Below are 13,475 nucleotides of genomic sequence, written 5' to 3'. Positions count from 1 at the left end.
AAATCAACATACCTTAAGGGGGCTTTCCAGACTTGGGGCCTGCTTCCCCTTCTCCCCTTCCTCCATGGCACTGACCTCATCTCTTGTCACTTCCCACCTCCCACTCTCTGGTTTACCATCACTGGTTTCCCAAGAGGCCCTCCAGTCTCATGCCTTGGTCACATTTGGCTACCCCTTCTGAAATATGCTCCCCTATAGTCAGTTGCCTTCAAAACTCAGCTCAAGTGCCAGGAAGCCTTTTCAGAAATAGACACCCTTCTAAGTGGGTAAGGTACTCTGTGGTCAATGGGCTTCTCATCTCATAGCAATACCTTGCTCTTTGCACATTTTCCTTCTCTACTGACCCCAGGGCTGGGCCTTCTGGTTTGTGTTTTATCTCTTTGCTAATAGAGAGTTGCGTAATTAGCCTCAAATGAGGCTTGTTGAGTAAATGACTAAATGCCCACTCCATTTTCCTCCTAAGGTCCAGATGCTTGCTTCTTAGCCCAGAGGTTTCCAGGCCTGAGAGTACCCACCAGAGTCTCCATTAGGGCCCTAAATTGACCCTGGCATCTGCCTGTTTTCCCTCCCCAGGCTAAATGAAGTTTCAAGGTCAAGAGGAAACTTCTGCCTGTACAACTAGAGAAGCTAAAGAGGTGAGGCAGGGAGGGGATTTGCATTCACTTAAGTCTAGTTTGGTAAAGCAAAAGAAGCAAGCCATCTCTGGTTAGAAAGACTCTTGGACCCAGGATGTGTGGGCTACCTCAGCCCCTTTCTCTGTTTATTTTAGTCCTATTCTCCGCCCTCCACTTCTGAGTCATGCTGACAACTTCCCTCTCTGCTTCTATTCTCCTGACTACCTCTCTGCTCACTGGCCCCTCTGTACCTTTGTCCAGTTCCCTCAGTGGCTGAGGAACTCAGAAGCCCATATCTTACCTTCCAGTCATGACCATGATCAGGACCTTCCTCCTGTTGATGGGTAAGTGGCGGGCTCCAATGAAGAGACATGAGAGCATTGGGGTCCAGATAGGGAAAGAGCTGAGAATGTACATGTTTTGGACGCAGACATTAGGGGAGGGATCTGGAGTTACACAGGGCTTGGTATCTGGAGTTTTTGGAGGGAGAGGGAGGGGACAGTTGCCTGAACAATCTAGAGATTTCCCAAGTAGGTAGAACAAGTCAACCTTGTGCTCTGTTCACAATGTCACCTTGGCCCAAGTTTTCCTGGACTCTTTCTCCTAGAAGCCCCAGGGTGGCAAAGGAGTTAGAGTCTGGGTGTTTCTCTGTGAAAATGGAGAATTGAAACATTCCAGCAGGCCAATGAGTGAAGAGCTGTCTCTGGACTTCCTGCAGGAGAGAAGCAGGACTGGGGGAAGCCTGAGCCTAAGAGTTCAGAAGTCCAGGAGACATTAGGGCATTGGACCTGGAGAGGAGAGCAGGTCTGGGGTCTGGGGAGATGGAATAGGAGGAAGACCCTTCTTCAGAGCTTCTCTTCTCACCTCCCTTTCCCAGGCTTGGCTTCTTCTCTCTGTTTCAACTTGGACACAGATCAGCCAACAACCTTCCTTATGGAGAGTGCTGGGTTTGGATACAGTGTGGTCCAGTATGCCAACTCCTGGTGAGGACTGGGTGGTGACTGGCTTTTGGTTCTCATCAACTCCTTTCCATGCACAAAGTCCTGTCCTTCCCCATGATTCTCTTCTCCAGTGCCCGGTGTAGAAATTCTCTTAGGGATATGAAGAGTTGGACTGAAAGCAGGTACTGTCTTGCCATCTTGATGATTACAACTAACATTTATTGAGCACTTTCTAAGTGCCCAGCACTGTGCCAAGCATGCTTTATGTGGTCACTGATTTATTTTATTTAAAAATTTTGAATTTAAATTCCAGTGTAGTTAACTTATAGTGCTATATTAGTTTCAGGTGTAAAATAGAGTGATTCAAAATTCCATACATCATCTGGTGCTCATCACAAAAAATGCATTCCTTTTAATTTATTTGTTGTTTAATTTATATCCAAGTTAGCATATGGTGCAATAATGATTTCAGGAGTAGATTCCTTAATGCCCCTTACCCATTTAGACCATCCGCCCCTCCCACAATGCCTCCAGTAACCCGCTGTTTGTTTTCTATATTTAAGAGTCTTTTATGTTTTGTCCCCCTCCCTGTTTTTATATTATTTTTGCTTCCTTTCACTTACGTTCATCTGTTTTGTATCTTAAATTCCTCATATGAGTGAAGTCATATGATATTAGTCTTTCTCTGACTAATTTCTCTTAGCATAATACCCTTCAGTTCCATCCACATAGTTGCAAATGGCAAGGTTTCATTCTTTTTGATTGCCCAGTAATACTCCATTGTATTTATATACTACATCTTCCTTTTTCTTTCAATGTATGAAGTTTATTGTCAAATTGGTTTCCATACAACACCCAAGGCTCATCCCAAAATGTGCCCTCCTCAATACTCACCACCCACCCTCCCCTCCCTCCCACCTCCCGTCAGCCCTCAGTTTGTTCTCAGTTTTTAAGAGTCTCTTATGCTTTGGCTATACCACATCTTCTTTATTCATTCATCTGTCAATGGACATTTGGGCTCTTTCCATACTTTGGCTATTGTTGATAGCGCTGCTATAAACAATGGGGTGTATGTGCCCCTAGAAATAGCACACCTGTATCCCTTGGATAAATACTTTGGATAAATAAGGTACTTAAATTTTTAATTTTTTGAGGAACCTCCATACTGTTTTCCAGAGTGACTGCACCAGTCTGCATTCCCACCAGCAGTGCAAAAGAGATCCTCTTCCTCTGCATCCTCGTCAACATCTGTTGTTGCCTGAGTTATTAATGTTAGCCATTCTCACAGGTGTGAGGTGGTATCTCATTGTGGTTTTGATTTGTATTTCCCTGATGATGAGTCATGTGGAGCATTTTTTCATGTGTAGGTTGGCCATCTGGATGTCTTCTTTGGAGAAGTGTCTATTCATGTCTTTTGCCCATTTCTTCCCAGATTATTTGTTTTTTGGGTGTTGAGTTTGATAAGTTCTTTGTAGATTTTGGATACTAAGCCTTTATTTGATATGTCATTTGCAAATATCTTCTCCCATTCCATTGTTTCCTTTTTAGTTTTGCTGATTGTTTCCCTCGCTGTGTGGAAGTTTTTTATTTTGATCAGGTCCCAATAGTTCATTTTTGCTTTTGTTTCCCTTGCTTCTGGAGACGTGTTGAGTGAGAAGTTGCTGCAGCCAAAGTCAAAGAGGCTATTGCCTGCTTTCTTTTTGAGAATTTTGATGGCTTCCTGTCTTACATTTATGTCTTTCATCCAGTTTGAATTTATTTTTTTGTATGGTGTAAGAAAGTGACCCAGGTTCATTTTTCTGCATGTCACTGTCCAGTTTTCCCAGCACCATTTGCTGAAGAGACTGTTTTTATTCCATCGGATATTCTTTCCTGCTTTGTCAAAAATTAGTTGGCCATACATTTCTGGGTCCATTTCTGGGTTCTCTATTCTGTTCCATTGATCTAAGTGTCTGTTTTTGTGCCAGTACCATACATAACAAATGCACTCCTTAATCGCTATCACCTATTTAACCCATAACCCTACCCTCCTTCTCTCTGGTAACCATCAGTTTATTCTCTGTAATTAAGAATCTGTTGCTTGGTTTCTCTCTCTCTCTTTTCTCCTTTGTTCATTTATTTTGTTTCTTAGATTCCACATGAATGAAATCATATTTCTGACTTATTTCACTGACTTATTTCACTTACCATTACACTCTCTAGCTCCATCTATTTCACTGCAAATGGCAAAATGTCATTTTTTTTTATGGCTGAATACATAAGATTCCTGTGACGACTAAATTAGTACTCACCTAGAAATGCAAATCAAAGCTACACTGAGATATCATCTCACACCTGTCAGAATGGCTAAAATGAACACAAGAAACAACAGGTGTTGGCAAGGATATGGAAAAAAGGATCCCTCATGTACAGTTGGTGAGAATGCAAACTGGTGCAGATATATATATATATATATATATGTGTGTGTGTGTGTGTGTGTGTGTGTGTGTGTATCCCACATCTTCTTTATCCATTCACCAATTGACATTTGGGCTGCTTCCATATCTTGGCTATTGTAAATAATCCTGCTATAGACACAGGGGTGCATGTATCCTTTTGAGTTAGTATTTTTGTATTCTTTGGGTAAATACCCAAGAGTGTGATTGCTGGATCATACAGTAGTTCTATTTGTAGCCCTTTGAGGAAACCATACTGTTTTCCACAGTGACTGCACCAGTTTGCATTCTCACCAACTGTACATGAGGGATCCTTTTTCCATATCCTTGCCAACACCTTTTGTTTCTTGTGTTGATTTTAGCCATTCTGACAGGTGTGAGGTGATATCTCCATGTAGTTTTGATTTGCATTTCTAGGTGAGTACTAATTTCGTCATCATAATAATCTTATAAGATAGGTAAGAATCAACTTTTCAGGAAATATTTATTGAGCACTTACTACTAAAGAAGCCAGACATATACAGGAGAACAAAACAGACAAAAATCCCTCCCATGTGTAACTTAAATTGTTATTAATCTCCACTTTGCAGATAAGGACTCTGAGGCTTAGAGATGAAGCAAACTTGCCGAGTGGCAGTCTGGCTCCACTGTCCATATTCTTTAAAAAAATTTTTTTTAACGTTTATTTATTTTTGAGACAGAGAGAGACAGAGCATGAACAGGGGAGGGGCAGAGAGAGAGGGAGACACAGAATCTGAAACAGGCTCCAGGCTCTGAGCTGTCAGCACAGAGCCCGACGCGGGGCTCGAACTCACGGACCGCGAGATCGTGACCTGAGCCGAAGTCGGCCGCTTAACCGACTGAGCCACCCAGGCGCCCCATCCACTGTCCATATTCTTAACTTCAGTGTTCTTTGTCTTCCTCCCCCCAGGGTGGTGGTTGGAGCCCCCCAGGAGATAAAGGCTGCCAACCAAACAGGTAGCCTCTACCAGTGTGACTATAGAACGGGCAAGTGTGAGCCTATCCGCCTGAAGAGTGAGTCACTGCCTCTCCCTGGGACCCAGGTCCAAACTCCTATGCTCTGGGGACCTGGGGGGAGCACAGAAGATGCACTTCCCAGTTCCAGCTCTGTCTGCAGACCCTCACCCTCAGACAAGCTTCCTGATCCCTTCATAGCCTCTTTGTCCATCACACCCCTTACCCTCATGGCTTAAGACCTGAAAGCCTCCTTCACTTTCCAGACCTCCTTGTCTTGCAGGGTTGAGGTGACCCCTGCCCAGATCTTACACAGATCTGAGGGTGACCATGCACATATCTGTCCCCCCAGTCCCCCCAGAAGCAGTGAACATGTCCTTGGGCCTGTCCCTGGCAGCCTCAACCAACCCCTCTCAACTGCTGGTGAGTTACCTGGGTTGCAGAGCTGTCCTGAAGGGAAGAATGGGGACCTGGGGTTAGTGGGGCTGGGGACCTTGGGGAGTGTGAAAATACTGGGTTGGAAGGATGGAATGGAAGCAGGGACAGCCCCTCCCATCAGACACCTCTGTCCTTAGGCCTGTGGCCCCACAGTGCACCATACATGCAAGGAAAACATGTACTTGACTGGGTTCTGTTTCCTGCTGGTTTCCCCTTCCTGGCAGGCCCAGAGGCTCCCGGCTGCCCTGCAGGGTGAGTGTTGGGGACTACTGGTTTCTTTGAGGAGCCCACACACTTGTGATTGGGAGTGTAGTGGGCCAGAGACACTTTTGCCAGAGTGGATAAAAAAGACATCTGGAAAAAATATGTACTGGATAGTATAGCAGTTCCAGACATGAGTTGGGTAGTCACTGTATGCTTTCACATCTTGCCACATTACTGTTCCACTTTTCTATGACCTAACCCTTTTGGAGCTCCAGTTTCTTCATTTGTGAGATGGGGGTAATGACACCCAACCCTGAGAGTGACATAAGATGATCCATGGCCAGGGTTTAGCACATGGTGAGGGCTCAATTAATGTTAGCTGCTATTATTTTTAGGGAGAAGGGAATTTATTTTCAGTCAATACACCCTGGGGTATAACCAATTTGTGTAACAGAATGGGAAAGAATGATGAAGGCGCAGACAATCTGAGCAGTGTGTGTATGTGTGTGTGTGTCTATGTACATGGATATATATATGTGTGCATATATATGCACATGCATATGTGCCTGTATGTATATTTACATGAGTGTATATATATGAGTATGTGTGTATATGTGTGCATATGAGTATGCATGGGTTTATTTGTGTATGTATGTGTATGTGAATAGGTATGCATGAATGTATGTGTGCACACTAGGCCCCTCCCTGGTTTCACATTTCCACTCAAGCCCTTGGGGAAACTGACGTCTGGCCACTGAATGGAGTTCTCTTCTAGCACCTCCTAGACTTTGCCCATAGGAATCTGGGCTCCCATAAGAACACCCAGGACACCACTGTCTGGTGGGAACCTCTGGAATGAAAGAGGGAGGCTGGGAGGTCTCTTCTTGGAGAACTGGGAGAGCTTCCTCTTTTTGACCAATTTTGAATACACTCAGGAGGGGAATAGGGGCCCATATTTAAGCTGAGAACAGAACAGAGCCAGTGTGTGGTTATTTCCAGGGATGACATTAAAAATATTTAACAAAAGCACTGTTTGGCATTGACTAATGAGGACAGATTCTGGCCAGGGGCTGAAGCAGGCTCCTTTCATTGCTGGATCATGGGGATATGGGAGAGGGAGTGGGATAGGGTTTGGGAGAGGGGCACAGACAGCCAAGGTAGAAGGAGGGGCTCCCCGTTTCTTACCATCTGGATTGGAGGAACTTCACTTTTTTATCACCTAGGCTGACTACACAGGTGTGAGAAGCTGAATCACAGATATAGCCTCTTTAGGGACTTAAGGAGGCCAAAGGACCCTATTCTAGGCAGGGCTTAAGGAGGTCCCTGGGTTGGGGGGCAGTGGGTTCTTGTGGCCAGGATGCTGAGGTCCTGGGCTCTGGGAGTGTTCCTTGGAGAACTGGTGCCACTTCCTTTCTCAGAGTGTCCGAGGCAGGAGCAGGATATTGTGTTCCTGATCGATGGCTCAGGGAGCATCTCCTTCAGAGATTTTACCAAGATGTTGAATTTTGTGAAGGCTGTTATGAGCCAGTTCCAGAGACCTAGCACCCAGGTGTGTCCTTGGGGGAGGGAAGGCAAGTGTGCAGGGGCCCCGTGGGAGGTTTGTGGGTGGGGTGCCTGGGGTTTTGGTCAAGTGGCCTTGGCTCCCAGCCCCCTTCAATTCTCCCAGTTCTCTCTGATGCAGTTCTCCGACCATTCCCGGGTGCACTTCACTTTCAAAGACTTCATATACAGCTCAAACCCACTAGGCCTGTTGGATTCTGTATACCAGCTGCAAGGGTTCACTTACACAGCTACAGCCATCCAAATGGTTACGTGAGTCCTCCCTTCTCCCGGGTCCTTCCCCAAAACATCTGTGTCTTCCTTTAGGCCTCACCTATCTCCATGAGAGAGGGACAGGCTGGGACAGAAATTCAGCCTGTGGTCTCCTCACCAAGCTGGGGGCCTACAGGTGGGACTGGGACCTCCAAGAGAAAGGGTCAACAACTTGTTCTCAAAAGGCATAAGGGACCAGTAGCAGTTCTGTTCACAGGTCTCTGGATCTTCTTCTCTGACAGAAATCAACTGTTCAGTGCCTCAAGTGGGGCCCGAAAAGATGCCTCCAAGATCCTTATTGTCATCACTGATGGTCAGAAAAAAGGAGACCCCCTGGGTTATGAGGATGTTATCCCTAGGGCTGAAGCTGCGGGTATCATTCGCTATGCAGTTGGGGTAGGATGTGGAAATACCCTCCCACCGCTTCCTCCCTTCACTTCCTCTTAAAGCAACTTCCCTTTCTAGGACAAAAACCTCAGCTCTCTCAGCTTCTACTACCTTCAATATGAAAGCTGTGTTCCAGCCTGGGGACCCTGATCCTTTTCTTTAAATTCCCTGATGTTGTCTGAGCCTCATTTTTCTCATCTGTACACTGAGTGTAATAATATTGACCTTGTGGCGTTATTGGGGGATATGCACCCAGCATGTGGCAGGCATATTAAATTTATTATTATTTTCACTGAGTTGGTCTTTGTTGGGGACAGGTGGGATTGGCTTTTCAAAATCCACATTCCCGGAAAGAATTAAATGACATTGCATCAAAGCCCTCCCATGAGTACATTTTTCAAGTGGAGAATTTTGATGCTTTGAGAGACATTCAAAACCAACTGAAAGAGAAGATCTTTGCCATTGAGGGTAAGTCAGAGATGAAAGTACTCACTTTAGAAGCCATAACCCATAAATGCTTTCCCTTCTTGGACCTGGACCCACTTGTCATAGCCACCAATTCCTCCCTTTGGGTATTAATGTCCAACATTAGATCGTCTAAAGCTGAGATGTCCTTTTCAGACTTGGTAAAGCCTGTATTTCCCCCTGGAACCCAGGTGTCATGTCTTCTTCCAGGTACGCAGACCATAAGCAGTAGTTCCTTTGAATTGGAGATGTCCCAGGAGGGTTTCAGCGCTGTGTTCTCACCTGTGAGTGGGGCCATTTTCAGGCCATTGATGTAAGAGGTAGGGAGTGGTGGGAGGAGGGAAGGTAAGGATAGGTGTTAGATGAATGAGTGGAGAAAGAGAATTCCAAATAATAAGTGGAGTCAGGGGGCACCTGGGTGGCTCAGTCTGTTGTGTGTCCAGCTCTTGATTTTGGCTCAGGTCATAATTTAGCTGTTTGTGGGATTGAGCCCTGTATTGGGCTCTGTGCTATTGGCATGGAGCCTGCGTGGGATTCTCTTCCTCCCTCTCTTTCTGCCCACCTGCTTCTCGTTCTCTCTCTCTCTCTGTCTCAAAATCAGTAAACATGAAAAAAGAAAAGTGGAATCAGTGGTAGGCATTGCTTTAAATAGGCTGTCTGTTTTTGACTCAAACCTGCTTAGCCCTGGAATCCTTTCCTCCCAGGATGGGCCAGTTCTGGGGGCTGTGGGGAGCTTCAGCTGGTCTGGAGGAGCCTTCCTATACCCCAAAAATATGAACCCCACTTTCATCAACATGTCTCAAGAGAATGTGGACATGAGGGACTCTTATCTAGGTGAGAAAAGGCTGTGATTGGGGGCACAGGAGGGAGATGAACTGCCTGGGAAGGGCAGGAGCTCGGGGAGTAGGGAGGAAGCTTTTATGCTGAGGCCTGCCCCCCTCAGGTTACTCCACTGAGCTGGCATTTTGGAAGGGGGTGAAGATCCTGATCCTGGGGGCCCCCCGCCATCAGCATACTGGGAAGGTTGTTATCTTCACTCAGGCATCCGGGCAATGGAGGCCGAAGGCTGAAGTTGCAGGGACCCAGGTTGGATGTAGAGGAAGCCAGAGTGAAACACGAGGGTGGCAGGGTCTCCAGGGGCAGAGAGGGAGGAGAAGGGGTTTTGGGATCCATGGGGGAAGTCCCTGGTGACTGGGGAGAGGAGGGACCTATCCCAGAAGGGGATGCCTCTGACAGAGGCAGGCAGGATGACTTCACACTCTATCCTCCAGATTGGTTCCTACTTTGGGGCCTCCCTCTGCTCTGTCGATGTGAACAGAGATGGCAACTCTGACCTCGTCCTCATTGGGGCTCCACATTACTACAAGCCAACTCGGGGGGGGCAGGTGTCCATGTGCCACTTGCCCCTGGGGGTAAGTGTCTGATGAGACCTGGGCTGGGTGGGACCTGGGTGTGGGGTGGAGGGGTTGCCTGGTTGGGTCCTGACACTTGTTTTGTTCTGCAGAGGGCTAGATGGCAGTGTGAGGTCATTCTCTGTGGGGAGCAGGGCCACCCCTGGGGCCGCTTTGGGGCAGCCTTGACAGTGCTGGGGGATGTGAATGGGGACAAGCTGACAGATGTGGCCATTGGGGCCCCAGGAGAGCAGGAGAACCGGGGTGCTGTCTACCTATTTCATGGAACCTCAGAACTGGGCATCAGCCCCTCCTACAGCCAGGTAAGGACTGGTCGCAAATTCTGTTGTTACAACCACCTCCTCCTTGCTTCTCCCTGTCTTCTGCACTGCCACCAAGAAAATTCTCCTTTCCCTTAACTTGCTTCCTTTGCCTAGCCCTGGGCACCTTGTAGGCAGCAAGGAAAATCTGGAACTTTAGATAAGGACACATTGGTATGTTCCCTGTTTCTATGAGGACTTGATTCTTTTTTTTTTAATATGAAATTTATTGTCAAATTGGTTTCCATACAACACCCAGTGCTCAACCCAACAGGTGCCCTCCTCAGTACCCGTCACCCACCCTCCCCTCCCTCCCACCCCCCATCAACCCTCAGTCTGTTCTTAGTTTTTAAGAGTCTCTTATGTTTTGGCTCCCTCCCTCTCTAACTTCTTTTTTTTTCTTCCCCTCCACCATGGTCTTCTGTTAAGTTTCTCAGGATCCACATAAGAGTGAGAACATATGGTATCTGTCTTTCTCTGTATGGCTTATTTCACTTAGCATAACACTCTCCGGTTCCATCCACATTGCTACAAAAGGCCATATTTCATTCTTTCTCATTGCCACGTAGTATTCCATTGTGTATATAAAATTTCTTTGATCCATTCTTTATCCATTTTCTTTATCCATTCATCAGTTGATGGACATTTATGTTCTTTCCATAATTTAGCTATTGTTGAGAGTGCTGCTATAAACATTGGCGTACAAGTGCCCCTATGCATCAGTACTCCTGTATCCCTTGGGTAAATTCCTAGCAGTGCTATTGCTGGGTCATAGGGTAGATCTATGTTTAATTTTTTGAGGAACCTCCACACTGTTTTCCAGAGCGGCTGCACCAGTTTGCATTCCCACCAACAGTGCAAGAGGGTTCCCGTTTCTCCACATCCTCTCCAGCATCTATAGTCTCCTGATTTGTTCATTTTGGCCACTCTGACTGGCGTGAGGTGATATCTGAGTGTGGTTTTGATTTGTATTTCCCTGATGAGGAGCGACGTTGAGCATCTTTTCATGTGCCTGTTGGCCATCTGGATGTCTTCTTAGAGAAGTGTCTTCTGCCCATTTCTTCACTGGGTTATTTGTTTTTCGGGTGTGGAGTTTGGTGAGCTCTTTACAGATTTCGATACTAACCCTTTGTCCGATATGTCATTTGCAAATATCTTTTCCCATTCCGTTGGTTGCCTTTTAGATTTGTTGATTGTTTCCATTGCAGTGCAGAAGCTTTTTATCTTCATGAAGTCCCAATAGTTCATTTTTGCTTTTAATTCCCTTGACTTTGGAGATGTTTCAAGTAAGAAATTGCTGCTGCTGAGGCCAGAGAGGTTTTTTTCCTGCTTTCTCCTCTAGGGTTTTGATGGTTTCCTGTCTCACATTCAGGTCCTTTGTCCATTTTGAGTTTATTTTTGTGAATGGTGTAAGAAAGTGGTCTAGTTTCATCCTTCTGTATGTTGCTGTCCAGTTCTCCCAGTACCATTTGTTAAAGACTGTCTTTTTTCCATTGGATATTCTTTCCTGCTTTGTCAAAGATTAGTTGGCCATACGTTTGTGGGTCTAATTCTGGGGTTTCTATTGGATTCCATTGGTCTATGTGTCTGTTTTTGAGCCAATACCATGCTGTCTTGATGATTACAGATTTGTAGTAGAGGCTGAATTCTGGGATTGTGATGCCTGCCGCTTTGGTCTTCTTCAAAATTACTTTGGCTACTCGGGGCCTTTTGTAGTTCCATACAAATTTTAGGATTGCTTGTTCTAGCTTCGAGAAGAACGCTGGTGCAATTTTGATTGGGATTGCATTGAATGTGTAGATAGCTTTGGGTAGTATTGACATTTTAACAATATTTATTCTTGCAATCCATGAGCACGGAATCTTTTTCCAATCCTTTATATCTTCTTCAATTTCCTTCATAAGCTTTCTAAAGTTTTCAGCATACAGATCTTTTACATCTTTGGTTAAGTTTATTCCTAGGTATTTTATGGTTCTTGGTGCAATTGTGAATGGGATCAGTTTCTTTATTTGTCTTTCTGTTGCTTCATTATTAGTGTATAAGAATACAACTGATTTCTGTACATTGATTTTGTATCCTGCGACTTTGCTGAATTCATGTATCAGTTGTAGCAGACTTTTGGTTGCATCTATCAGGTTTTCCATGCATACTATCATGTCATCTGCAAAAAGTGAAAGCTTGACTTCATCATTGCCAATTTTGATGCCTTTGATTTCCTTTTGTTGTCTGATTGCTGATGCTAGCACTCCCAACACTATATTAAACAACAGCGGTGAGAGTGGACATCCCTGTCATGTTCCTGATCTCAGGGGGAAAGCTCTCAGTTTTTCCCCATTGAGGATGATATTAGCTGTGGGCTTTTCATAAATGGTTTTATGATGTTTAAGTATATTCCTTGTATCCTGACTTTCTAGAGGGTTTTTATTAAGAAAGGATGCAGAATTTTGTCAAATGCTTTGTCTGCATTGATTGACAGGATAATATGGTTCTTATCTTTTCTTTCATTAATGTGATGTATCACATTGATTGATTCGGGAATGTTGAACCAGCTCTGCAGCCCAGGAATGAATCCCACTTGATCATGGTGAATAATTCTTTTTATATGCTGTTGAATTCGATTTGCTAGTATCTTGATGAGAATTTTTGCATCCATATTCATCAGGGATATTGGCCTGTAGTTCTCTTTTTTTGCTGAGTCTCTGTCTGGTTTGGGAATCAAAGTAATGCTGGCTTCATAGAATGAGTCTGGAAGTTTTTCTTCTGTTTCTATTTTGGAAAAGCTTGAGAAGGATAGGTATTATCTCTGCTTTAAATGTGTGGTAGAACTCCCCAGGGAAGCCATCTGGTCCTGGACTCTTATTTGTTGGGAGATTTTTGATAACCGATTCAATGTCTTCGCTGGTTATGGGTCTGTTCAAGTTTTCTATTTCTTCCTGTTTGAGTTTTGGAAGTGTGTGGGTGCTTAGGAATTTGTCCATTTCTTCCAGGTTGTCCAGTTTGTTGGCATATAATTTTTCATAATATTCCCTGATAATTGCTTGTATTTCTGAGGGATTGGTTGTAATAATTCCATTTTCATTCGTGATTTTATCTATTTGGGTCATCTCCCTTTTCTTTTTGAGAAGCCTGGCTAGAGGTTTGTCAATTTTGTTTATTTTTTCAAAAAACCAACTCTTGGTTTCATTGATCTGCTCTACAGTTTTTTTTAGATTCTATATTGTTTATTTCTGCTCTGATCTTTATTATTTCTCTTCTTCTGCTGGGTTTGGGGTGTCTTTGCTGTTCTGCTTCTATTTCTTTTAGGTGTGCTGTTAGATTTTGTATTTGGGATTTTTCTTGTTTCTTGAGATAGGCCTGGATTGCAATGCATTTTCCTCTCAGGACTGCCTTCGCTGCATCCCAAAGCATTAGTATCGTTGTATTTTCATTTTCATTTGTTTCCATATATTTTTTAATTTCTTCTCTAATTGCCTGGTTGACCCATTCCTTCTTT

At 44.7% G+C, this 13,475-nt stretch overlaps 1 protein-coding gene across 3 annotated transcripts in view; it reads left to right on the top strand.

Annotated features, from left to right (window-relative positions):
* The first annotated feature begins 477 nt into the window (after positions 1–477).
* Positions 478–13,475, top strand: part of LOC102970755 (integrin alpha-X) — a 45,853-nt gene continuing 32,855 nt past the window's right edge. The window contains exons 1-14 of one of the 3 annotated variants that reach the window (XM_042971233.1): positions 478–958; positions 1,492–1,597; positions 4,922–5,025; positions 5,318–5,388; positions 5,541–5,655; positions 7,026–7,156; positions 7,289–7,419; positions 7,662–7,815; positions 8,124–8,274; positions 8,482–8,555; positions 8,976–9,105; positions 9,215–9,357; positions 9,543–9,683; positions 9,776–9,985. In XM_042971233.1, coding sequence (XP_042827167.1) covers positions 925–958; positions 1,492–1,597; positions 4,922–5,025; positions 5,318–5,388; positions 5,541–5,655; positions 7,026–7,156; positions 7,289–7,419; positions 7,662–7,815; positions 8,124–8,274; positions 8,482–8,555; positions 8,976–9,105; positions 9,215–9,357; positions 9,543–9,683; positions 9,776–9,985 — 1,695 coding nt within the window. In that variant the 5' untranslated portion in view covers positions 478–924. Of the gene's footprint in view, positions 959–1,491; positions 1,598–4,921; positions 5,026–5,317; positions 5,389–5,540; positions 5,656–7,025; positions 7,157–7,273; positions 7,420–7,661; positions 7,816–8,123; positions 8,275–8,481; positions 8,556–8,975; positions 9,106–9,214; positions 9,358–9,542; positions 9,684–9,775; positions 9,986–13,475 lie in introns of all 3 variants that reach the window. The other 2 variants (XM_042971234.1, XM_042971232.1) reach the window with 2 other exon arrangements.

Source organism: Panthera tigris, chromosome E3, assembly GCF_018350195.1.
Source record: "Panthera tigris isolate Pti1 chromosome E3, P.tigris_Pti1_mat1.1, whole genome shotgun sequence".
NCBI lineage: Eukaryota > Metazoa > Chordata > Mammalia > Carnivora > Felidae > Panthera > Panthera tigris.
Note: the sequence above shows the minus strand (reverse complement) of the source record. Positions and strands in the feature narration are given on the sequence as shown.